Here is a 25928-nt window from a genome sequence, read left to right on the forward strand (position 1 = left end):
CGATTGCTCGTTGGATTTGTAACACAATTCAACTTGCACATTCTGAGGCAGGCCTGCCACAGTCTAAATCGGTTAAGGCCCATTCCACAAGGAAGGTGGGCTCATCTTGGGCGGCTGCCCGAGAGGTCTCGGCATTACAACTCTGCCGAGCAGCTACGTGGTCAGGGGAGAACACGTTTGTAAAATTCTACAAATTTGATATCCTGGCAAAAGAGGACCTGGAGTTCTCTCATTCGGTGCTGCAGAGTCATCCGCACTCTCCCGCCCGTTTGGGAGCTTTGGTATAATCCCCATGGTCCTTTCAGGAACCCCAGCATCCACTAGGACGATAGAGAAAATAAGAATTTACTTACCGATAATTCTATTTCTCGGAGTCCGTAGTGGATGCTGGGCGCCCATCCCAAGTGCGGATTATCTGCAATACTTGTACATAGTTACAAAAATCGGGTTATTATTGTTGTGAGCCATCTTTTCAGAGGCTCCGCGGTTATCATACTGTTAACTGGGTTTAGATCACAAGTTGTACGGTGTGATTGGTGTGGCTGGTATGAGTCTTACCCGGGATTCAAAATTCCTCCCTTATTGTGTACGCTCGTCCGGGCACAGTACCTAACTGGCTTGGAGGAGGGTCATAGGGGGAGGAGCCAGTGCACACCACCTGATCCTAAAGCTTTACTTTTTGTGCCCTGTCTCCTGCGGAGCCGCTATTCCCCATGGTCCTTTCAGGAACCCCAGCATCCACTACGGACTCCGAGAAATAGAATTATCGGTAAGTAAATTCTTATTTTCTCTATCGTCCTAGTGGATGCTGGGGTTCCTGAAAGGACCATGGGGAATAGCGGCTCCGCAGGAGACAGGGCACAAAAAGTAAAGCTTTAGGATCAGGTGGTGTGCACTGGCTCCTCCCCCTATGACCCTCCTCCAAGCCTCAGTTAGATTTTTGTGCCCGGCCGAGAAGGGTGCAATCTAGGTGGCTCTCCTAAAGAGCTGCTTAGAAAAGTTTAGCTTAGGTTTTTTATTTTACAGTGAGTCCTGCTGGCAACAGGATCACTGCAACGAGGGACTTAGGGGAGAAGAAGTGAACTCACCTGCGTGCAGGATGGATTGGCTTCTTTGGCTACTGGACATTAGCTCCAGAGGGACGATCACAGGTACAGCCTGGATGGTCACCGGAGCCTCGCCGCCGGCCCCCTTGCAGATGCTGAAACGAGAAGAGGTCCAGAATCGGCGGCAGAAGACTCCTCAGTCTTCTTAAGGTAGCGCACAGCACTGCAGCTGTGCGCCATTTCCTCTCAGCACACTTCACACGGCAGTCACTGAGGGTGCAGGGCGCTGGGAGGGGGGCGCCCTGGGAGGCAAATGAAAACCTTTTTTGGCTAAAAATACCTCACATATAGCCTCCGGGGGCTATATGGAGATATTTAACCCCTGCCAGAATCCATTAAAGAGCGGGAGACGAGCCCGCCGAAAAAGGGGCGGGGCCTATCTCCTCAGCACACAGCGCCATTTTCCCTCACAGAAAGGCTGGAGGGAAGGCTCCCAGGCTCTCCCCTGCACTGCACTACAGAAACAGGGTTAAAACAGAGAGGGGGGGCACTAATTTGGCGTTAGAAATATATAAAAGATGCTATAAGGGAAAACACTTATATAAGGTTGTCCCTATATAATTATAGCGTTTTTGGTGTGTGCTGGCAAACTCTCCCTCTGTCTCTCCAAAGGGCTAGTGGGTCCTGTCCTCTATCAGAGCATTCCCTGTGTGTGTGCTGTGTGTCGGTACGTGTGTGTCGACATGTATGAGGACGATGTTGGTGAGGAGGCGGAGCAATTGCCTGTAATGGTGATGTCACTCTCTAGGGAGTCGACACCGGAATGGATGGCTTATTTAGGGAATTACGTGATAATGTCAACACGCTGCAAGGTCGGTTGACGACATGAGACGGCCGACAAACAATTAGTACCGGTCCAGACGTCTCAGAAACACCGTCAGGGGTTTTAAAACGCCCGTTTACTTTAGTCGGTCGACACAGACACAGACACGGACACTGAATCCAGTGTCGACGGTGAATAAACAAACGTATTCCTTATTAGGGCCACACGTTAAGGGCAATGAAGGAGGTGTTACATATTTCTGATACTACAAGTACCACAAAAGAGGGTATTATGTGGGATGTGAAAAAACTACCGTAGTTTTTCCTGAATCAGATAAATTAAATGAAGTGTGTGATGATGCGTGGGTTCCCCCCGAAAGAAAATTATGGGCGGTATACCCTTTCCCGCCAGAAGTTAGGGCGCGTTGGGAAACACCCCTTAGGGTGGATAAGGCGCTCACACGCTTATCAAAACAAGTGGCGGTACCGTCTATAGATAGGGCCGTCCTCAAGGAGCCAGCTGACAGGAGGCTGGAAAATATCATAAAAAGTATATACACACATACTGGTGTTATACTGCGACCAGCTATCGCCTCAGCCTGGATGTGCAGAGCTGGGGTGGCTTGGTCGGATTCCCTGGCTAAAAATATTGATACCCTTGACAGGGACAGTATTTTATTGACTATAGATGCATTTTCTATATATGCGAGATGCACAGAGGGATATTTGCACTCTGGCATCAAGAGTAAGTGCGATGTCCATATCTGCCAGAAGATGTTTATGGACACGACAGTGGTCAGGTGATGCAGATTCCAAACGGCACAAAGGTGTTTTGCCGTATAAAGGAAGAGGAGTTATTTGGGGTCGGTCCATCGGACCTGGTGGCCACGGCAACTGCTGGAAAATCCACCGTTTTTACCCTAAGTCACATCTCTGCAGAAAAAGACACCGTCTTTTCAGCCTCAGTCCTTTCGTCCCTATAAGAGTCATATCTGCCCAGGGATAGAGGAAAGGGAAGAAGACTGCAGCAGGCAGCCCATTCCCAGGAACAGAAGCGTTCCACCGCTTCTGCCAAGCTCTCAGCATGACGCTGGGACCGTACAGGACCCCTGGATCCTACATGTAGTATCCCAGGGGTACAGATTGGAATGTCGAGACGTTTCCCCTTCGCAGGCTCCTGAAGTCTGGTTTACCAAGGTCTCCCTCCGACAAGGAGGCAGTATGGGAAACAATTCACAAGCTGTATCCCCAGCAGGTGATAATCAAATTACCCCTCCTACAACAAGAAAAGGGGTATTATTCCACATTATATTGTGGTACTGAAGCCAGAAGGCTAGGTGAGACCTATTCTAAATCTAAAAAAATTTGAACACTTATAAAGGTTCAAATCAAGATGGAGTCACTCAGAGCAGTGATAACGAACCAGGAAGAAGGGGACTATATAGTGTCCCGAGACATCAGGGATGCTTACCTCCATGTCCAAAATTTGCCCTTCTCACTAAGGGTACCTCAGGTTCGTGGTACAGAACTGTCACTATCAGTTTCAGACGCTGCCGTTTGGATTGTCCACGGCACCTCGGGTCTTTACCAAGGTAATGGCCGAAATGATGATTCTTCTTCGAAGAAAAGGCGTCTTAATTATCCCTTACTTGGACGATCTCCTGATAAGGGCAAAGTCCAGGGAATAGTTGGAGGTCGGAGTAGCACTATCTCGGATACTGCTACAACAGCACGGGTGGATTCTAAATATTCCAAAATCGCAGCTGATCCCGACGACAAGTCTGCTGTGCCTAGGGATGATTCTGGACACAGTCCAGAAAAAGGTGTTTCTCCCGGAAGAGAAAGCCAGGGAGTTATCCGAGCTAATCAGGAACCTCCTAAAATCAGTGCATCATTGCACAAGGGTCCTGGTAAAGATGGTGACTTCCTACGAAGCAATTCCATTCGGCAGATTTCACGCAAGAATTTTTCAGTGGGATCTGCTGGACAAATGGTCCGGATCGCATCTTCAGATGCATCAGCGGATAACCCTATATCCAAGGACAAGGGTGTCTCTCCTGTGGTGGTTACAGAGTGCTCATCTTCTAGAGGGCCGCAGATTCGGCATTCAGGTTTGGATGCTGGTGACCACGGAGGCCAGCCCGAGAGGCTGGGGAGCAGTCACACAAGGAAAAAATTTCCAGGGAGTGTGATCAAGTCTGGAGACTTTTCTCCACATAAATATACTGGAGCTAAGGGTAAATTTATAATACTCTAAGCTTAGCAAGACCTCTGCTTCAAGGTCAGCCGGTATTGATCCAGTGGGAAAAACATCACGGCAGTCGCCCACGTAAATAGACAGGGCGGCACAAGAAGCAGGAGGGCAATGGAAAAAACTGCAAGGACTTTTCGCTGGGCGGAAAATCATGTGATAGCACTGTCAGCAGTGTTTCATTCCGGGAATGGAAACTGGGAAGCAGACTTCCTCAGCAGGCACGACCTCCACCCGGCAGAGTGGAAACTTCATCGGGAAGTTTTCCACATGATTGTAAACCGTTGGGAAATACCAAAGGTGGACATGATGGCGTCCCGTCTGAACAAAAAACGGGACAGGTATTGCGCCAGGTTAAGAGACCCTCAGGCAATAGCTGTGGACGTTCTGGTAACACCATGGATGTACCAGTCGGTGTATGTGTTCCATCCTCTGCTTCTCATACCTAAGGTACTGAGACTTATAAGACGTAGAGGAGTAAGAACTATACTCATGGCTCCGGATTGGCCAAGAAGGACTTGGTACCCGGAACTTCAAGAGATGCTCACAGAGGACTTATGGCCTCTGCCGCTAAGAAGGGACTTGTTTCAGCAAGTACCATGTCTGTTCCAAGACTTACCGCAGCTGCGTTTGACGGCATGGCGGTGGAACGCCGGATCCTAAGGGAAAAAGGCATTCCGGAAGAGGTCATTCCTACCCTGGTCAAAGCCAGAAAGGAGGTGACCGCACAACATTATCACCACATGTGGCAAAAATATGTTGCGTGGTGTGAGGCCAGAAAGGCCCCACGAAGAAATTTCAACTCGGTCGATTCCTGCATTTCCTGCAAACAGGAGTGTCTATGGGCCTCAAATTGGGGTCCATTAAGGTTCAAATTTCGGCCCTGTCGATTTTCTTCCAGAAAGAAGTGGCTTCAGTTCCTTAAGTCCAGAAGTTTGTCAAGGGAGTATTGCATATACAACCCCCTTTTGTGCCTCCAGTGGCACTGTGGGATCTCAACGTAGTTCTGGGATTCCTCAAATCACATTGGTTTAAAACCAGTCAAATCTGTGGATTTGAAGCATCTCGCATGAAAAGTGACCATGCTCTTGGCCCTGGCCTGGACCAGGCGAGTGTCAAATTGGTGGTTTTTTTCTCAAAAAAGCCCATATCTGGTTGTCCATTTGGACAGGGCAGAGCTGCGGACTCGTCCCCAGTTCTCTCCCTAAGGTGGTGTCAGTGTTTCACCTGAACCAGCTTATTTTGGTGCCTTGCGCCTACTAGGGACTTGGAGGAATCCAGGTTGCTAGATGTTGTCAGGGCCCTGTAAATATAGGTTCCAGGACGGCTGGAGTCAGGAAAACTGACTTGCTGTTATCCTGTATGCACCCAACAAACTGGGTGCTCTTGCTTCTAAGCAGACTATTGCTAGTTGGATGTGTAATACAATTCAGCTTGCACATTCTGTGGCAGGCCTGCCACAGCCAAAATATGTAAATGCCCGTTCCACAAGGAAGGTGGGCTTATCTTGGGCGGCTGCCCGAGGGGTCTCGGCTTTACAACTTTGCCGAGCGGCTATTTAGTCAGGGGCAAACACGTTGGTAAAATCCTACAAATTTGATACCCTGGCTAAGGAGGACCTGGAGTTCTCTCATTCGGTGCTGCAGAGTCATCCGCACTCTCCCGCCCGTTTGGGAGCTTTGGTATTATCCCCATGGTCCTTTCAGGAACCCCAGCATCCACTAGGACGATAGAGAAAATAAGAATTTACTTACCGATAATTCTATTTCTCGGAGTCCGTAGTGGATGCTGGGCGCCCATCCCAAGTGCGGATTATCTGCAATACTTGTACATAGTTACAAAAATCGGGTTATTATTGTTGTGAGCCATCTTTTCAGAGGCTCCGCTGTTATCATACTGTTAACTGGGTTCAGATCACAGGTTGTGCAGTGTGATTGGTGTGGCTGGTATGAGTCTTACCCGGGATTCAAAATCCTTCCTTATTGTGTACGCTCGTCCGGGCACAGTATCCTAACTGAGGCTTGGAGGAGGGTCATAGGGGGAGGAGCCAGTGCACACCACCTGATCCTAAAGCTTTACTTTTTGTGCCCTGTCTCCTGCGGAGCCGCTATTCCCCATGGTCCTTTCAGGAACCCCAGCATCCACTACGGACTCCGAGAAATAGAATTATCGGTAAGTAAATTCTTATTATCCTCATCCAGCTGGGGACTGTGTAAAAAAAGGGAGGTGGCTCCCAAAGTAGATTTGCATGTCATAGATTAGTGTGAAAATCTACATTACTTCTGCTTTCAACATAAATAAATGATGTCACGGATAGGAGAGTCGATGGTTTTCTAAAAAAAACATTTTTTTCCTTGTATTGTGCAATCATTAGACCATCCATGGCTTCAGCCTGGATGGCGTAAGCAGTGCCATCCTGTGCTGATGCATTTATGGAGGATCTTTCAATGGCATTTAGAGAGCAAAAATCCCATATTGCACATATCAAACAGACAGCGATAAGCGGCCCTGGATATGGGTACAATTGCCTCTCAGGCATCTGCTTCAGCAGTAGCAGCTCGCAGAGCGGGTTGGCTATGTATATGGTAAGCTGACTCAGAATCCAGGAAGGTTCTGGAGTCTTATCCTTGTTTACTGGAGGTATTCTTTTTTGGTAAATAATTAAACAGTATTTTAGAGTCAGAAGCAGACCCCAAGAAAGTGAAGTTTTCCTTTAACACATAAATTCAAGCCTAGTTTCCAGCTTTTCGGGTCCTTTTGGAACAAGGAAAAGGAAAGGGTAATCGCAAACAGTCCCAAACCAACAAGTCTGGTAAGATGAAAAGGTAATGGGCTACCAGAGGACCGGTTTTCAAATCTGAAGATAAGCCAGCAGCCTGATGGTGCGTGCTGGCCTCCACCTGGGGGAACTCTGGGTGGGAGGTTGACTTTTCAGTTTGCACAGATCTGGCAGCAGTCTAATACAGATGCCTGGGTGCAAGAAGCGGTATCTCACGGTTATGATCTACAGCCACACCACACTTGGTATGCCCAATCTTATCTGGTTTTGTTGGTCCTGGTTAGTACTGGGAATACCACCTGGGAATACCAGGTGCTGTAGGTGTTTTCAAGAAACTCCCTCATTAAAAGTTTGTACCAGCCTGTCTTCAGTGGAAACGAAGACCAGGGCTTTGCAAGAGGCAGTTCAGGAGTTGCTTCAGTCAGGAGTGATAATTCCAGTTCCTCCTGCACAACGAGGACAAGGTTTTTATTCCAACCTGTTTTTAAGTCCAGAAGCCAAATGGGTCGTTCCGGCTCAATCTCAAAGCGCTGAACAAGTACATTTGGGTGCCCTGGTTTCATATGGAGATTTTACGTTCCATTATTTTGGCCATGGAGCAGGAGGATTTTATGGTATCCCTGGATATCCAGGATGCTTATACACATGTTCCTATAGCACTGTCCCATCAGCGCTATGTCAGGTTTGCTATCCTCCAGCATCATTTTCAGTTTCAGGCCCTACCATTTGGACTGACCACATCTCCCAGAGTATTCACCAAAATTATGGTGGTGAATGGCATCTTATCTCCGTTAGCAGGGGATAAGTATTTAAAAAAAAAAAAAAAAAAAAAAAAAATCCATACCTTGATGACTTACTAATCCTGGCACAGTCTCAGAAATTGTTCAGTGTCATCTGCAACAGACAACAGCTTGTTTGCAGAGATACGGTTGGCTCATAAATTGGGCAAAGTCGTCTCTGGTTCTGTCACAACGGATGGCTCACTTGGGGGCTGTGTTGGACTTGGTTATTCAGAGAGTAATTTTATCTCTGAGCAAAGGCCCTCATTCCGAGTTGATCGCTTGCTAGCTACTTTTTGCAGCCGTGCAAACGCATAGTCGCCGCCCACAGGGAAGTGTATTTTCGCTTCGCAAATGTGTGATCGCATGTGCAGCCAAGAGGAACGAAAGTTTTTTTGCAGTTTCAGAGTAGGTCTGAACTTAGCCCTTGCGATCACTTCAGCCTGTCCAGTCCCGGAATTGACGTCAGACACCCGCCCTGCAAACTCCTAGACACGCCTGCGTTTTCCCTACCACTCCCAGAAAACGGTCAGTTGACACCCATAAACGCCTTTTTCCTGTCAATCTCCTTGCGATTGGCTGTGCGAATGGATTCGTCGCTAGAAGCATTGCACAGCAACGATGCTGTTTGTACCCGTACGACGTGCATGCGCGTTGCGGTGCATACGCATGCACAGTAGTAACTTGATTGCTGCGCTGCGAAAATCGGCAGCATGTGATCAACTCGGAATGACCTCCAAAATATCCAAAATTCACTTAAGGATTCAGGAGTTGCTACACAGTCAAACGATATCAATTTAGATGGTGGTGCGTTTGATGGTGTACTGTAGACAATCGACATGATGGAGTATACTCTGTTCCACTCGATACATCTGCAGCGTCTGATGAAAATCTTTCTGCTTGGAAAGGATCAGACAATAATAGCGCAGATTAGGGTCTTCCTCTGGAAGTTAGGAGGTCAATAGCTTGGTGGTGTTCGACATCCTATCTGGACAAAGGGAGGCTCCTTTGGATATCAGATTGGGAAACTGACGATGGATGCCAGCCTGCAGAGCTGGGGAGAAGTGTCTGGAAGGAATTGTTTCCAGTGTCAGTGGACCAAGGAAGAAAGTTGCCTGCCAATAAATATATTGGAACTTCGGGATATATATATATATATATATATATATATATATATATATATATATATATATATATATATATAATAATCTCATTTACTCATGCAAAGAATATCCTTCTGATGAAACCAATTTGAATCCACTCAGACATTGCAATGGCAGTAGCGTACCTCAACCATCAGGGAGGTACTCGCAGCCAAAACACAATGAAGAAGGTAAGTCACACCTTAAGGTGGGCAGAACTACATTATCCATCTTTGTCCGCAGTACTCATTTCTGGGAGTCCTAAACTGGGAAGCGGATTTTCTCAGTCGACACGCCATTTATGCAAACGAATGGGCTTTACACCCCAAGGTCTTACAAACTCTGGTAGATAATGAGGGTTACTGGCAATAGAGCTCATGGCGTCCTGTCAGAACAACAATGTCCGCATATGGGTCTAGAACAAAGGATCCCAGAGCAATCTCTGTGAATGACTTGTCAACTTTTGTCTAGCTCATGTGTTACCACCATTCGCCTTGTGATCCAGGGTGATGCGAAAGGTAAGACAAGGTAAGGGTGCTGTGATACTAATAGCTCCAGCTTGGTCCAGAAGACATTGGTACACAGATCTGCAGAGGATGTCGATGGATGCTTCATTCCTATTCCTTCAACGTCCAGATCTACTGTCTCAGGGTCCTGGTTATCCCAAACACCTGGATTGACTGTCTTTGACGGCATGGCTCTTGAGACTTCCATCCTGAAGGCAAGAGGATTCTCACAACAGGTAATTCAAACTGCTCCGAGCAAGAAAACTTTTTCCTCTGCGCTCTTTTATCACCAATTATGGCGAGCCTATATTCAATGGTGCAGTGATCAAACATTTGACCCTTGGTTTTTCAGAGTTTCCAGAGTCTTGGCATTCCTTTAAGCAGGAATGCATAAAGGTTTATGGGTGGCTTCCTTGAAAGTACAAGTATCCGCATTGACTGTATGGTTCCAAAAGAAAATTGCTAATCTGCAGGATGTGTGCACTTTTTTCCAGGGAATGTTGCACATTCGACCTCCTTTTGTTGCTCCTACAGTACCTTGGAACCTAAGTTTAGTCCTAAAGGCCCTTCAAGTTGCCCCATTTGAACCACTAAAGAGAGTGGATCTTAAATGGTTGGCAGTTAAAGTTCTCTCTCTACTGGCTATTGCTTCAGTTAGAAGCGTTTCAGATTTAGGGGCATTGTTATGTCGCCCTCCATTTCTGATTATGTATTTTTTTTTATCCAGATAGAGCGGTTCTACAAACCAAATCTGGGTATCTTCCTAAGGTGGTGTCTAAATTCCACCTTGACGAAGAAATTGTAGTCTCGGTCTTCCAGTGGCCGGACCTTTCTTAGGGAGATGCATCGTCGGTCCGTGCCTTTAAGGATCTATGTGGATCATACCAGTGCCATCAGAAAGACGGACACTCTCTTTGATCTCTGCGGATTTCACAAGAGAGGATGGCCTGCTAATAAGCAGACACCGGCAGAGTGGCTTCGGATGAAAATTTCAGAAGCATACTTTCAAGCTGATCTCCCTGTTTCGGCTAATGTCTCTGCTCATTCTATTTCCAAGGTAAGGCTATTATGGGCAACACAACATGGTACTTCAGCAGAATAAATGTTAGATAGCCACATGGTCTCCATTAACACATTCATTAGACATTATGCCTTGGATACCTTTGCCTCTCAAGACGCTGAATTAGGGCGAAGCAATCTCCTGTCCAATCAGTAGCGTCCCCACCACTAAATTGCTTTGAGACATCCCAGTGTTATCCTGTGGATAACCTGTGGATCCTGCCAGAGAAATATTCGTTATGGTAGGAACTTACCATTGATAACGGTATTCCTCCGAAGTCCACAGGTATCCCACCCTGACGCACCTGATTTGAGGATCTTTTCACTCACTAACCTTTTCCTTCTTGTATGGAAGGGTGTGTGGTGTTCTCGACTGATTAGGGCCATCTATGATGCTCCTGCCTTGAGCTTTGGAAAAACAACTGATTTGCCTGAGCCAGGAGGCGGGGATATATGGACGGGCCTATTGCTTGCTGGGAGGCCGAAAGCTTTGACCGATTGGTGCAAATCCGCTGTCACGTCATCATTTTCCTATGTTCTCCTGTGGACTTAAGGACTTACCGTTGATAACGGTATTTCTCCTACCATAATGAATATTTTCCTAGTTAAACTTACTCAGAGAGAAAGAGATGCCAACTGATTAGCTCCTAAATGTAATCTTGCAGGCTGTTTGAAAAACGACAGATGATTGCCCAGTGTTCTCTCTCGCGCTCTCTCTCTCGCGCTCTCTCTCTCTCTCTCTCTCTCTCTCTCTCTCATTTTGATACAATTCCCCTTAAATCACATGTTTGTAACCTGATGCTCTTCAGTTGTGTGTAGCACAAGTCTGCATCCTCTGTCAGCAGATTAACCATTGCTGCATGGAGCCTATGCTTCCCAGGGACTACGGTAAAATTATTTTTCTTAATAAGACGGTTTGATTTGTCCCTTAGGTGAGACTGGTATTGGAAAGTCAACATTAATGAACACCCTGTTCAACACAACATTTGAGACAGAAGAAACCAGCCACTATGAGAATGGAGTTCGCCTAAGACCTCGAACATATGAACTTCAAGAGAGCAATGTACACCTGAAGCTGACCATTGTGGACACTGTGGGATTTGGAGACCAAATCAACAAAGATGACAGGCAAGAAGTTCATTGGCATGTTGGGGGTTGCCGGCATGGTGGGCGTAATGTCTTTGTCCACCCAAATTAATTAGAAATTGCCAAGAAACACTGCAGAGCGACTTTTTAAACCTCCTCCAGACCTTATGTGGTACACTGTTCTTTTTAAATTGTACACCTTTTTATTGGTCGTACTTGTGTGTATTACATTTATACTAGGCACAAAACAAGCATAGGATACGGCCTTTGACAAAAATTCCCACCCACAGAATCCTTGTGTGTCTTGCTATCTACCGTATATACTCGAGTATAAGTCGACCCGAATATAAGCCGAGGCACCTAATTTTACCACAAAAACCTGGGAAAACTTATTGACTCGAGTATAAGCCTAGGGTGGGAAATGCAGCTCTAGCCGTACACAGCCCTCAGTGCCAGATATGCCCCCACAGTTCCAGATATGCCCCCACAGTGCCAGATATGCCCCCACAGTGCCAGATATGCCCCCACAGTGCCAGATATGCCCCCACAGTGCCTGATGTGCCAGATATGCCCTCATGCTGCCAAATATGCCCCACAATGTCAGATGTGCAAGATATGCCCCTCATGCTGCCAAATATGCCCCACAATGTCAGATGTGCAAGATATGCCCCTCATGCTGCTGCCAGATATGCCCCCTCCCCAAGTGCCAAATATGCTCCCCCAGTGCTGTTACTTACCCCTCCGTCGATCCCGCGCTGTCTTCTGAAGGAGGGACACGGAGCGCACAGCGTGCGGCTCTCCTGTGTCCCTCCTGCATCTTCGGCGGCCGCGGCGGGTCTATTAAAGGAAGTGCCGGTTCGTGATCAGAGGTCACGAACGGGTACTTCCTTTAATAGAGGCAAAGATTGTGTACATACAGATGGAGCGCTCACCAATTAACATATTAACCCCATGTGTGACATGACGGACAAAGTGATAGGGAATAAATACATTCACCCTTAATAGGATGATGATCCTCAATAGAAAAATGAAATGGTAATTTCCTGAAAGGTTCTTTTCCTTCACATGCAGGGCATAAGTGGAATTGGTATATCCTGAAACAAAAAAGTACCTCTCTTCCCAATATGAATGAGAATTTTAGAGAGGTACTAAGAAATGGCAAACCATAGTGTAGTATGGATTAAAAACACGCACAAGTTTAATGCCACAGATTAAACTTACAAGAAGGTTAAAATAAAACAGCATATCAATAAAGACTCCATATATTTTCACAGTGGGTATATCACCAAGGAGGGCCCAGGACCACAGATGTAACCAGTGTGGGATGCAGACAGGCTTTCCGGATGCCTAGCAGCAACCAGGGTCGTTCTCCAGATAGGTGGTAAAGTCCGTTGGTGTCAGAGTCAATAATGAAATAGAACAAAGGTCACGCTTAACGCGTATCGGACGTAAAGTCCTTCTTCAGAAGCATGACCCATTCACTCCACAAAGCAGTTTATAACAGCCACCCATTAGGGTTCTCAGGTGATGTCCATCTCGTTGAACGACCGACGTCCAGAACGGCGCATGCGTCACTGCCGTCAATAACCGGAACCGGAAGTCGCGCTTGCGTTCCACGATGTCAATAGCCGGAACCGGAAATAGATTTTGCGTTCCATATGCGTCTCACGCGATAGTGTTTCCTGTCCTAGAGACGCACAAATCGGTTGTTCATGGATCCCGTCAAATAGGAAGTCCCTTAGCCATAGATATATCACCATATATATATATATATATATATATATATATATATATATATAGTGGCAAAGTCCCGGACTGACATATATTTTAAAAACAAAACGAAAGAATAAAACAAAAATTAGCAGACTCATATCTAAAAGGTATATATGAAGCAATGCATAGTGGTGGAAACTTATCGAGACATGCACTAAGTGAGAAAACATTTTAACTCGAAATCCCCGTTGAGACCCCTGGGAGTGAGGGTACCCAAACGGTGTATAGATTTCATCTCAGCCTGCGCAAGTCGTTTTTCTAAATCCCTCGTTCTCCACTTCTGATATACCACTTGTATGCCCCAAAAGTTCCTCAAACAACAAGTATTGGAGCCATGTACTCGCTTAAAGTGAGAGGAAACATTGTGAGTGTCTAGACCTTTACGAATGTTGTATATGTGCTCGGCCCACCTCACCTTAGCACTTCTTCCTGTCCGACCCACATAAGCAAGTCCACAGGTGCATTCGAGCACATATACAACATTTTTTGTATGACATGTGATGAAATCCCTGATGGAATAGGTTTGACCATTAACAGTATATTCAGTAAACTTTCTCACAGGTGCTTTGACCGTTTTGCACATCAGGCAATCACCACACCGGTGAAAACCTTTAGTCCTGATGCTTTGCCTGATCTCTGTGTCCAAACTACTCTTAACCAAATGATTCTTTAGGGATTGTGCTCGCCTATAAATAAAGGTGGGTTTCTCAGGCAATGCATCACCTAATATTGAGTCTTGTTTGAGAATATTCCAGTTTTTACTGAATATTTTTTCTATTCCTTTAAAAGACCTACTAAACTGACTGATAAAGGCCCATTTGTATTTATCATCATCAGATGTAGATTTTTCTTTTAACTTTAAAAGGTTGGCCCTATCAATGCAATCCACTCTTCTTCTGGCTATATCAAGGGTTCTTGATGTATAACCCTTTTGTGATAGCCGATTTGAAAGTTCATCTAACTGTTGGTCACATATATCAGCGTTGGTACAGTTCCTCTTAACTCTTGTAAACTGGCTGAACGGTATTCCGTCCAGCCAGTTTGCATGATGTTGGCTTGTCCTATCAATGAAACTGTTTGAATCGGTATCTTTCCTGTATGTCTTGGTTTGAACTTGACCATCGGCAATATAAATGCTTATATCAAGGAAAGATATTTCAGTATCGCTTTTAGTGAACGTGAATTTGATAGACATATCATTCAAATTTAACATGTCACAGAAAAGCTGTAGGGACTCCTCCCCTCCACGCCAGATAAAAAGTACATCGTCGATATAGCGCTGCCTGGACACCAGGCCCGCCACCAGACTGCCGCTAGGCCAGATCTTAATGTCCTCCCAGTACGCCATAAATAAATTGGCGTAACTGGGGGCGAACCTGGTGCCCATGGCGGTGCCAATCCGCTGCAAATAAAAAGCCCCATCAAAGAAAAAATAATTATTAAGGAGAATAAATTTAATGCTCTCCAGTATGAAGGCTTTAGTGGGCTCATTATAGCTGCTCAAATGCAAAAAATGGGAAACAGCAATTAATCCCTTCTCCATCTCTATGATTGTGTATAATGTACACACATCAGCTGTACAGAGAAGGTCACCAGCTTCCCACGTATAGCCTGTCAGGCTTCTTAAAATATCTCCTGTGTCTTTTACAAAAGATCTAGTACTACCCACTAAAGGCTGCAAATAGTGGTCAACCATTGCAGAAAGGTTACTAGTCAGGCTATTACAGCCAGATATAATTGGCCGCCCTGGGGGGTGGAGGGGGTCCTTATGAACTTTGGGGAGAACATACAGGAGGGACACAGGAGAGCCGCGCACTGTGCGCTCCGTGTCCCTCCTTCACACTGCACTCCCTGTCACTGTGCACTGACTCGAGTATAAGCCGAGGTGGCTTTTTCAGCACAAAAAAAAGTGCTGAAAAAGTCGGCTTATACTCGAGTATATACGGTATATGCTTTGTATCACCACCCTTTCTCTGAATACGGATCTTGTTCACGTGTCCAGTCTTTATTGTACAGTATAATACAGTAGCATATCATGGCCACAAGATAGCCTCAAAGGTTCCTAAGATACAAATGCAATAGGAGAGTAACTAACAAATGAAGGTTTCTTGTGAGCAGTCTCATCTTGTACAGTAAAATGCCCCTGTGTCTCATACACTAATTACAGCCAGTATATGAGAACGCAGCTGATTCAGTCGTGGTCTGTGTTATCACGCTCTGGACCTGATTCGGATTGGGAAGACAGTAATTTTGTATATGGAACAAACTGTTTTGCGATGCAAGAGGAGCAAATACATTTATACATTTCTATGCAGGGTAAATAATGGCTACTTTTGCATGTAGCCCACAAACGTTAGACAGCTTTATTTTTACACTGCAATTTACATTTCAGTTTGAACACACCCCACCCACCCTGAATCTCTCTGCACAACATACTGTATGCCCCACCTGCAGTGCAACATGGTTCTGCCCAGTTGTGTGCATTTTTTATTTGCTTTCATATCTGAACAACCCTCTTCGTTCTGCACACTTCAACCTACGTTTCTTTACACTTTGTGGGGTATATGCAATTCCGGGCGAATTGCGGCACTTTTTCGCCCGTTTTTAAATTCGACCTTCGAATTCGACATATTCAATAAAAAACGGATTCGACAGTCCCGCTGTCGAAAAACGGACCAATTGACGGATTTTGAATCTACTTTTTCAGACGGTACAAAAAACGGTAAAAAACCTGAAAAAAAATTGCTTGGGGTCCCCCCTCCTAAGCATAACCAGCCTCGTGCTCTTTGAGCCGGTCCTGGTTGCAAAAATACGGGGGAAAAAATGACAGGGGATCCCCCGTATTTTAACAACCAGCACCGGGCTCTGCGCCTGGTCCTGGTGCAAGAAATACGGGGGACAAAAAGAGTAGGGGTCCCCCGTATTTTTTGTACCAGCACCGGGCTCCACTAGCTGGACAGATAATGCCACAGCCGGGGGACACTTTTATACCGCTCCGTGCGGCCGTTGCATTAAATACCCAACTAGACACCCCTGGCCGGGGTACCCTGGAGGAGTGGGGACCCCTTCACTCAAGGGGTCCCCCCCCAGCCACCCAAGGGCCAGGGGTGAAGCCCGAGGTAGTCGTGTCCCTCCCCCCCCCCCCCCCCAATCCAAGGGCTGCCGATGGGGGGCTGATAGCCATGTGTAAAAATGAAAGATTATTGGTTTTTGCAGAATAACTACAAGTGTCCCAGCTAGCCTCCCCCGTAAACTGGTACTTGGAGAACCACAAGTACCAGCATGCGGGGGGGGGGCGGCGCTGGTACCTGTAGTTCTTCTGCAAAAAAAATACCCAAATAAAAACAGGACACACACACACCTTGACAAGTACAACTTTATTACATACATGCCGACACATACATACTTACCTATGTTGACACGATGTTCGGTCCACTTATCCAAGTAGAATCCATGGGGTGCCTGAAAAGAAAAGATAATTATACTCTCCTAAATCCAGTGTCACGTGATATTTGTAATCCACGTACTTGGCTAAAAAAAAAAACGCATACCCGATCCACACGGACTGAAAGGGGTCCCATGTTTACACATGGGACCCCTTTCCCCGAATGCAGAGACCCCCATGACTGCTGTCACAGAGGGTCCCTTCAGCCAATCAGGGAGCGCCACGTCGTGGCACTCCTGATTGGCTATGCGCGTCTGAGCTGTCAGACGCGCATCGCACAGTCCCTCCATTATAGTCAATGGTGGGAACTTTGCAGTCAGCGGTGAGATCACCCGCAGTTTCTCTTACGTCCTAGAGGATGCTGGGGACTTCGTAAGGAACATGGGGTATAGACGGGCTCCGCAGGAGATAGGGCACCTAAAAAGAACTTTGACTATGGGTGTGCACTGGCTCCTCCCTCTATGCCCCTCCTCCAGACCTCAGTTAGAGTCTGTGCCCAGAGGAGAAAGGGTACAATGCAGAGAGCTCTCCAGAGTTTTCTGTTTTGAAGATTTTGTTAGGTTTTTTATTTTCAGGGAGTCCTGTTGGCAACAGGCTCCCTGCATCGTTGGACTGAGGAGAGAGAAGCAGAGCTGGCTTGTCAAGTTGGGCACTGTTTCTAAGGCTACTGGACACCATTGGCTCCAGAGGTAGTCGGAACACAGGTCTCACCTGGGGTTCGTCCCGGAGCCGCGCCGCCGTCCTCCTCACAGATGCCGAAGATAGAAGCCAGGTGAGTATGAGAAGGCAAAGAAAGACATCAGGCGGCAGAAGACATCAGATCTTCATGAGGTAACCATTGCTCCCAGTACACACACACAAGCAGGCACTGAAGGGTGCAGGGCGCAGAGGGGGGGCGCCCTGGGCAGCAAGTTTCCTCATTTTTTGGCAATATAAAGCAGGATTAGGCTGTGGGACAGTAAATCCTAAAATCCCCCGCCATTTTTTATATAGAATTACTGGGACCGAAGCCCGCCGTCGGGTGGGTGGGGCTTGATCCTCGGCACTAACCAGCGCCATTTTCTCCACAGAAACTGCATGAGGATACGCTGGCTCCCTGATCTCTCCCCTGCTGAACTTCACAGGCTGGAAAAAAGAGGAGGGGGGCACTTTGGCGACGCAGTGAGTGGGAATTAAGGTTATATATATAAAAAGCGCTATCTGGTCATATATATTCCAGTGTTTTTAAGCGCTGGGTGTGTGCTGGCATACTCTCTCTCTGTCTCTCCTAAGAGCCTGGTTGGGGTTTTGTCCCCTTATAGGTTAATCCCTGTGTGTGTGGGGTGTCGGTACGTGTGTGTCGACATGTCTGAGGCGGAAGGCTTCTCCAAGGAGGAGGTGGAGCAAATGAGTGGTGTGTCCCCGTCGGTTGTGCCGACTCAGGATTGTATGGACATGTGGCATATGTTGAATGCAAGTGTGACATCTTTACATAAAAGGCTTGATAAGGCTGAATTAGGGGGGACATCAGGGAGTCCATCCTCGGATTGGACCGACTCACAGGGCCCGTCGGGGTCTCAAAAGCGTCCCTTAACACAAGACACTACTACCGACACGGATTCTGATTCCAGTGTCGACTATGACTAAGTAAAATTGCACCCTAGGGTGACTAAAACCATTCAGTGTATGATTGTGGCAATAAGGGATGTGTTGCATATTGAGGATGAACCCTCGGTCCCCGACACAAGGGTACACATGTTTAAGGGAAAGAAACAGATTATTAATTTTCCCACATCTCATTAATTAAATGATTTCTTTGGAAAAGCTTGGGAGACTCCGGAAAAGAGACCACAGATCCCCAAAAGAATTTATATGGCATACCCCTTCCCTAAACAGGACAGGGAGATTTGGGAATCACCCCCCACTGTGGACAAGGCCCTGACGCGCTTGTCCAAGAAAGTGGCGCTACCGTCTCCTGACACAGCGGCCCTTAAGGACCCTGCAGATCGCAGGCAAGAAACTACCTTAAAGTGTATTTATTCTCATACGGGTGCTGTGCTAAGACCGACAATTGCGTCGGCATGGGTGTGTAGCGCAATTGCAGCTTGGACAGATGAGCTGACTGATCACTTTGATAATATGGATAAGGATACTATATTCTTAACTCTAGCCCATATAAAGGACGCAGTCTTATTTATGAGGGATGCTCAAAGGGACATTGGATTGCTAGCTTCTAGGGCCAATGCCATGTCTATCTCGGCGAGAAGATCCTTATGGACTCGCCAATGGACGGGTGATGCGGATTCCAAAAAACATATGGAAGTACTACCCTATAAGGGAGATGTATTGTTTGGGGATGGGCTGACGGACCTGGTTTCCACAGCTACAGCAGGTAAATCAATTTTTTTTACCATATATTCCCCAACAGCAAAAGAAAGTACCACCCTATCAGATGCAGTCCTTTCGGTCGCACAAGTCCAGAAGAGGTCGGGGATCCTCTTTCCTTGCCAGAGGTAAGGGCAGAGGCAAAAGAGCACCTGCTTCGGCAGGTGCCCAGGAACAAAAGTCCTCCCCGGCTGCTCCAAAACCCACAGCATGACGCTGGGGCTCCCCTGAGGGAGTCCGCACCGGTGGGGGCACGTCTTCGACTTTTCAGTCAGGCCTGGGTCAGATCAGACCTGAATACCTGGGTGTTGGAAATAGTTTCCCAGGGTTACAAACTGGAATTCGAGGAGGTGCCCCCGCGCCGATTTTTCAAATCGGCCCTACCAGCTTCCACATCGGAAAGGGATGTAGTGTTAGCTGCAATTCAAACGCTGTGTATACAGGAAGTGATAATCAAGGTTCCCCTGCACCAGCAGGGAAGAGGTTACTACTCAACCCTATTTGTGGTCCCGAAACCGGACGGTTCGGTCAGACCTATTTTGAATCTGAAATCCTTAAACCTGTACATAAAAAGATTCAAATTCAAAATGGAATCACTCAGAGCGATAACAGCCAACATGGAGGAGGGGGAGTTTATGGTGTCTCTGGACATAAAGGATGCGTACCTTCATGTCCCTATATATGCCCCCCATCAGGAATACCTGAGATTCGCTGTACAGGATTGTCCTTACCAATTTCAGACGTTGCCGTTTGGACTCTCCACGGCCCCGAGGATTTTCACCAAGATAAGGGCGGAAATGATGGTGGTCCTGCGCAAGCATGGAGTCACAATTATCCCATACTTGGACGATCTCCTGATAAAAGCAAGATCAAGAGAGAAATTGCTGAGCAGTGTGGCGCTCTCTCTGAGAGTGCTCCAGCAACACGGTTGGATTCTAAATCTACCAAAATCAGTTGATTCCGACAACTCGACTACCGTTCCTAGGTATGATACTGGATACGGAACAAATGAAGGTCTTCCTCCCAATAGAGAGAGCCCAGGACATCCAGAACATGGTCGGAGACCTGCTAAAACCGAAAAGGGTGTCAGTTCACCAATGCACTCGAGTTCTGGAAAAAATGGTGGCGGCCTACGAGGCCATTCCCTTCGGAAGGTTCCATGCAATGACTTTTCAATGGGACCTTCTGGACAAGTGGCCCGGGTCCCATCTGCACTTACATCGGAAAATAACTCTGTCCCCAGGAGCCAGAGTGTCTCTCCTATAGTGGTTGCAAAGTGCTCACCTGCTGGAGGGTCGCAGGTTCGGAATTCAGGATTGGATCCTGGTTACCACGGATGCGAGCCTCCGAGGATGGGGAGCGGTCACACAGGGACAAAATTTTCAGGGACTTTTGTCAGACCAGGAGTCCTGTCTACACATCAATGTGTTGGAACTCAGGGCCATTTACAACGGCCTTCGACAAGCGGGGAGTCTTCTTCGAAACCTACCGGTTCTGATTCAATCAGACAATGTCACAGCAGTGGCTCATGTGAACCGCCAAGGCGGGACAAGAAGCAGTGTCGCGATGGAGGAAGCCACCAGGATTCTTCGCTGGGCGGAAAATCATATAAGCGCTCTGTCGGCTGTCTTCATTCCGGGAGTAGATAACTGGGAAGCAGACTTCCTCAGCAGACACGATCTCCATCCAGGAGAGTGGGGACTTCATCAAGAAGTCTTTGCAGACATAACACGTCTTTGGGGAACTCCTCAAATAGACATGATAGCGTCACGCCTCAACAAAAAACTTCAGAGGTATTGTGCCAGGTCTCGGGACCCTCAGGCAGTGGCTGTAGACGCTCTAATAACACCGTGGGTGTTCAAATCGGTCTACGTGTTTCCTCCTCTTCCTCTCATCACAAAAGTGTTGAGGATCATAAGGCAAAGAAGAGTACAGACGATACACGTTGTCCCAGACTGGCCTCGAAGGGACTGGTACTCAGATCTACAAGAGATGCTCACAGGAGATCCCTGGCCTCTTCCTCTGAGGGAAGACCTGTTGCAACCGTGGCCCTGTGTATTTCAAGACTTACCGCGGTTACGTTTGATGGCATGGCGGTTGAACGCCGAATCCTAGCGAAAAAGGGGATTCCGGAAGAGGTTATCCCTACTTTAATAAAGGCTAGGAAGGAGGTGACGGATAAGCATTATCACCGTATCTGGCGAAAGTATGCGTCTTGGTGTGAAACCAAGAATGCACCTACGGAAGATTTTCATCTGGGTCGTTTTCTCCACTTCCTACTTACAGGAGTGGATATGGGCCTAAAATTAGGCTCTGTTAAGGTACAGATTTCGTCCCTCTCGATTTTCTTTCAGAAAGAGTTGGCTTCTCTTCCAGAAGTCCAGACGTTTGTAAAGGGAGTGCTGCACATCCAGCCTCCTTTTGTGCCTACAGTGGCACCGTGGGACCTCAACGTGGTGTTGCAGTACATAAAATCACACTGGTTTGAACCGCTTAACAAGGTTGAGTTGAAATTTCTTACTTGGAAGGTGGTCATGTTGTTGGCCTTGGCATCAGCAAGGCGAGTGTCAGAATTGGCGGCTTTGTTACACAAAAGCCTCTACTTGATTTTTCATGTGTGATCGAGCTGAATTGAGGACACGTCCGCAATTTTTGCCTAAGGTGGTTTCTTCATTCCATGAAAATCAACCTATTGTGGTGCCTGTGGCTACAAGTGATCTGGAGGATTCCAGATCCCTGGACGTAGTCAGGGCCTTAAAGATTTATGTAGCCAGGACGGCTAGAATTAGGAAAACAGAGGCTCTGTTTGTCCTGTATGCTGCCAATAAGATTGGCGCACCTGCTTCGAAGCAGACTATTGCTCGCTGGATCTGTAATACGATTCAGCAGGCTCATTCTACGGCTGGATTGCCGGTACCAAATTCGGTTAAGGCCCATTCCACTAGGAAGGTGGGCTCTTCTTGGGCGGCTGCCCGAGGCGTCTCGGCATTACAACTTTGATGAGCGGCGACTTGGTCGGGATCAAACACTTTTGCTAAATTCTACAAGTTTGATACCCTGGCTGATGAGGACCTAGCGTTTGCTCAGTCGGTGCTGCAGAGTCATACGCACTCTCCCGCCCGATTGGATGCTTTGGTATAAACCCCATGGTCCTTACGGAGTCCCCAGCATCCTCTAGGACGTAAGAGAAAATAAGATTTTAAACCTACCGGTAAATCTATTTCTCCTAGTCCGTAGAGGATGCTGGGCGCCCGTCCCAGTGCGGAAACTCTGCAAGACTTGTATATAGTTGTTGCTTAAATAAGGGTTATGTTACAGTTGACATCGGTCTTGGACCGTTGCTGTTATTGTTCATACGGTTAACTGGTTTTGTATGATCCAGGTTACGTGGTATGCTTGGTGTGGGCTAGTATGAATCTTGCCCTTGGATTTCTAAATCCTGCCTTGTAGTGTTCATCTCCTCTGGGCACAGTTCTCTAACTGAGGTCTGGAGGAGGGGCATAGAGGGACGAGCCAGTGTACACCCATAGTCAAAGTTCTTTTTAGGTGCCCTATCTCCTGCGGAGACCGTCTATACCCCATGGTCCTTATGGAGTCCCCAGCATCCTCTACGGACTAGGAGAAATAGATTTACCGGTAGGTTTAAAATCTTATTTTTACTTTCACGGTGTCTGTGTCCTGTTTTTATTTGGGTATTTTTTTTGCAGTAGAACTACAGGTACCAGCGGGCCCGTTTTACCCCCGCATGCTGGTACTTGTGGTTCTCCAAGTACCAGCTTGCTGGGGAGGCTTGCTGGGACTTGTAGTTCTGCTGCAAAAAACAATATTCTTTCATTTTCAACAAGGCTATCAGCCCCCCATCCGCAGCCCTTGGATGGGGGGGGACAGCCCCGGGCTTCACCCCTGGCCCTTGGGAGGCTGGGGGGGGGAGACCCCTTGATTGAAGGGGTCCCCACTCCAGGGTACCCCGGCCAGGGGTGACTAGTTGGGTATTTAATGCCACGGCCGCAGGGAGCTAGTGGAGCCCGGTGCTGGTACAAAAAATACGGGGGACCCCTACTCTTTTTGTCCCCCGTATTTTTGGCACCAGGACCGGATGCAGAGCCCGGTGCTGGTTGTTAAAATACGGGGGAACCCCTGTCATCCCCCCCCCGTATTTTTACAACCAGGACCGGCTCAAAGAGCCCGAGGCTGGTTATGCTTAGGAGGGGGGACCCCACGCATTTTTTTTTTCCAGGTTTTTAACCCATTCCATAAAAAATAAAAATATTTAAAAAAATATATAAATAATACTTGTGCCTCCTAAATAGACAAACCAAGTACCTAATCCCTTCTAATATAAATAGATATGCTATTAGCAATAAAAAAAACATGTTTTTTAATTCTTTTTATTACATTCCGCCAGCAAAGTGAGGCAGATTGAAAATGACGAATTTACTGTCGAAAAGCACTGTTGTCGAATTTACATTCTTCAATTGAATATACTTTTGTCGAAAAAAGCCGCATTTGTACCATTGCAGAAATGTCGAATTTGTCAAATGTTGAATTTCAAAAAGTCGAATTTGAGAAGTCCGTTTTTTTTGACTAAAAGTACTGTATTGCATTGTCGATTTTTTTTTTTTGCGAAAAAGTCCAGTTTTTCGACATTTTCGGGAATTCGACCGCAATTGCTTATACCCCTGTCTATCTTTAAAACCAGCTTGATGTGTATTCACATCAGCCAAATGTTTTCACGTTAGTTAGTATTTACACATGTAATGAGATCTGCCTGGTGGAGCAGCTGGGAACACTGAACAGCATCAAATTGGGTGGCATTAACCAAAGAACGGGTTGGAACAATTATTGCACTGTTTTATCCATGCTTTAGCAAGTTGTGGCACCTCTGGGATCCTGAATGATTGTGAGCTGCAGGAGAGGTGAGCCACAAGGAGGCGGAGGTTAGGTTTAGGCTGCAGCAGGGACGGGGCAGGGGGAAGTTAGGGTTAGGTTAGCAGGAAGGGTTAGGTTGCAGGAAGTGGAGGGTTAGGCTAGGGCTAGGTTGCAGGGAGTGGAGGGTTATGCTAGGGGCTACACATAGTGGCCAAGTGGGTCCCGCTCAATGGTTTTTGTGTTCACACGGATCCTGTTCTGCGGGATGCTGCAGAACAGGGTCCGGCCAGTGCTACACTGGATTTCAATAGAGCACAGCCACACTGTGTGAACACATACATTGAAATGTATGTGTTCACCTTGAAATCTTGTCGTCCTGCCATCTGGCTCAACCGCAGCATGCTGCCGTTGGATGCGGCGGCCGGCCTGCCGCATATGTGGGGGGCTACATGTCGCTGTGTGTGGCCCTGGCCTTAGGTTTGGGCTGTTAGAAGGGAGAGTTGGGGGGCCATTGGTGGAAGGAAAGTATATTTATCTTTCCCTGTCGTGATTCTGAGTATCGGGATGCCGCGGTGAGTATTCTGACCGGCGGTGGGGAATTGCTCACCGCTGGCATATCGTTCCCAACCCGTGGTAACCATTTTCTAAATTGAACAGTAAGCTTATGTCTCGGCAATTGCACAATTTACAGAGTTGATGTATTCTCATCAACATTGGTTCAGCTTACAAAATGGATGACCAAAATGTTTGTAGGTGACCGGTACGCTTTACTGAAGGGATGAAACCATTTGAATCAAACATAGATTTTAAGTGAAGCCGCATGCTAAGATTGACTTTAGCTCACAAGCTTGAACAAAGCACTGTTTCTATTCAGCATCTGTGAGATACACCTTGCAAACAGAATAATAACCACTGCATGTGTAGCCCATCTTTCCAGCCTGCTTCACACCAGGTGACACAACCATAGAACCCATATTTTATTTTTCTGACATACCCCACAATTACAGTAATTGAGGAGAATTCTCTCCTGAGTAGGCTTTTTTTTTTTGTCTTAAAAGAAATATTTGATCTGTCTGGAGCATAGCAGCAGACCTTGTGTCTGAGATACATAAATCATGGAAAAGTGTCAGTGTCGCATGCTTTCCAGTAAATCTTGGCATTGGTGTGAAGTCTGTGGTTTTTTCTTTTGTTAATAACTTGAAGATTACACATAAATATAAGTCAGCTGTCAGCTTTGCTTGATGATGCTGGAAGGCATAGCCTAGACAATGGAGTGAAATGAGTCTTTACCGTAATTTGGACAATGCATTGTTAAACAATAGCCCCTCCCCCCAAGCAAAATGCTTTGCCACTATTGTGAACTTTGATGTGGGACCCATTTACTTAGGGGAAGGTATGCAACCATTTTATTATGTTACTGCCTGTATAAGAAAGGTGGTGTGTTTTTTTTTTTTTTTTAAGATATAATTTTAATGTAGCAATACCATGAAAACATGAGGTGTGGCAGGGGTTTGTTTTTATCTATTTTTCTTGCTCTTCACAAATACTGGTGGATGCAAGAAGAATTTTGATTTATTTACAATTTGTCCTTGGTTTGTTTAATATTTTTCTATTACAGGTTGAGTATCCCTTATCCAAAGGCACACTTTTTTTTTGGTTCCCCTACTGGGATATATATGTATGCTGGGGTCATCATAGAACCATGGGGTATAGATGGGATCCGCAGGAGACATGGACACTTTAAGAATGGGTGTGAACTGGCTCCTCCCTCTATGCCCCTCCTCCAGACTCCAGTTTTAGAATTGTGCCCAGTGAGATTGGACGCACTACAGGGAGCTCTACTGAGTTTCTCTGAAAAATACTTTTTGTTAGGTTTTTTATGTTCAGGCTGCTGGCAAGTGTCCCTGCTTCGTGGGACTTAGGGGAGAGGAGTATGACCCACTTCCAGTGCATCTGGCTACAGGACACCATTAGCTCCTGAGGGTGCTGATCGCTGGGTACGTCTAG

At 46.7% G+C, this 25928-nt stretch overlaps 1 protein-coding gene across 7 annotated transcripts in view; it reads left to right on the forward strand.

Annotated features, from left to right (window-relative positions):
• SEPTIN8 (septin 8) overlaps positions 1 to 25928 on the forward strand; it is a 362068-nt gene that overhangs the window by 152495 nt on the left and 183645 nt on the right. For 6 of the 7 annotated variants that reach the window (XR_010179623.1, XM_063928173.1, XM_063928171.1 and 3 more), the window contains one exon: positions 11317 to 11512. The exons of the other annotated variant lie outside the window; for it this stretch is intronic. Coding sequence is in view for 5 of the 6 variants with exons in the window: in XM_063928173.1 (XP_063784243.1) it covers positions 11317 to 11512 (196 nt within the window). In the remaining variant the exon portion in view is untranslated. The remainder of the gene's footprint in view (positions 1 to 11316; positions 11513 to 25928) is intronic. 7 annotated transcript variants of the gene reach the window in all.

Source organism: Pseudophryne corroboree, chromosome 6 (genome assembly GCF_028390025.1).
Source record: "Pseudophryne corroboree isolate aPseCor3 chromosome 6, aPseCor3.hap2, whole genome shotgun sequence".
Classification (NCBI taxonomy): Eukaryota; Metazoa; Chordata; class Amphibia; order Anura; family Myobatrachidae; genus Pseudophryne; species Pseudophryne corroboree.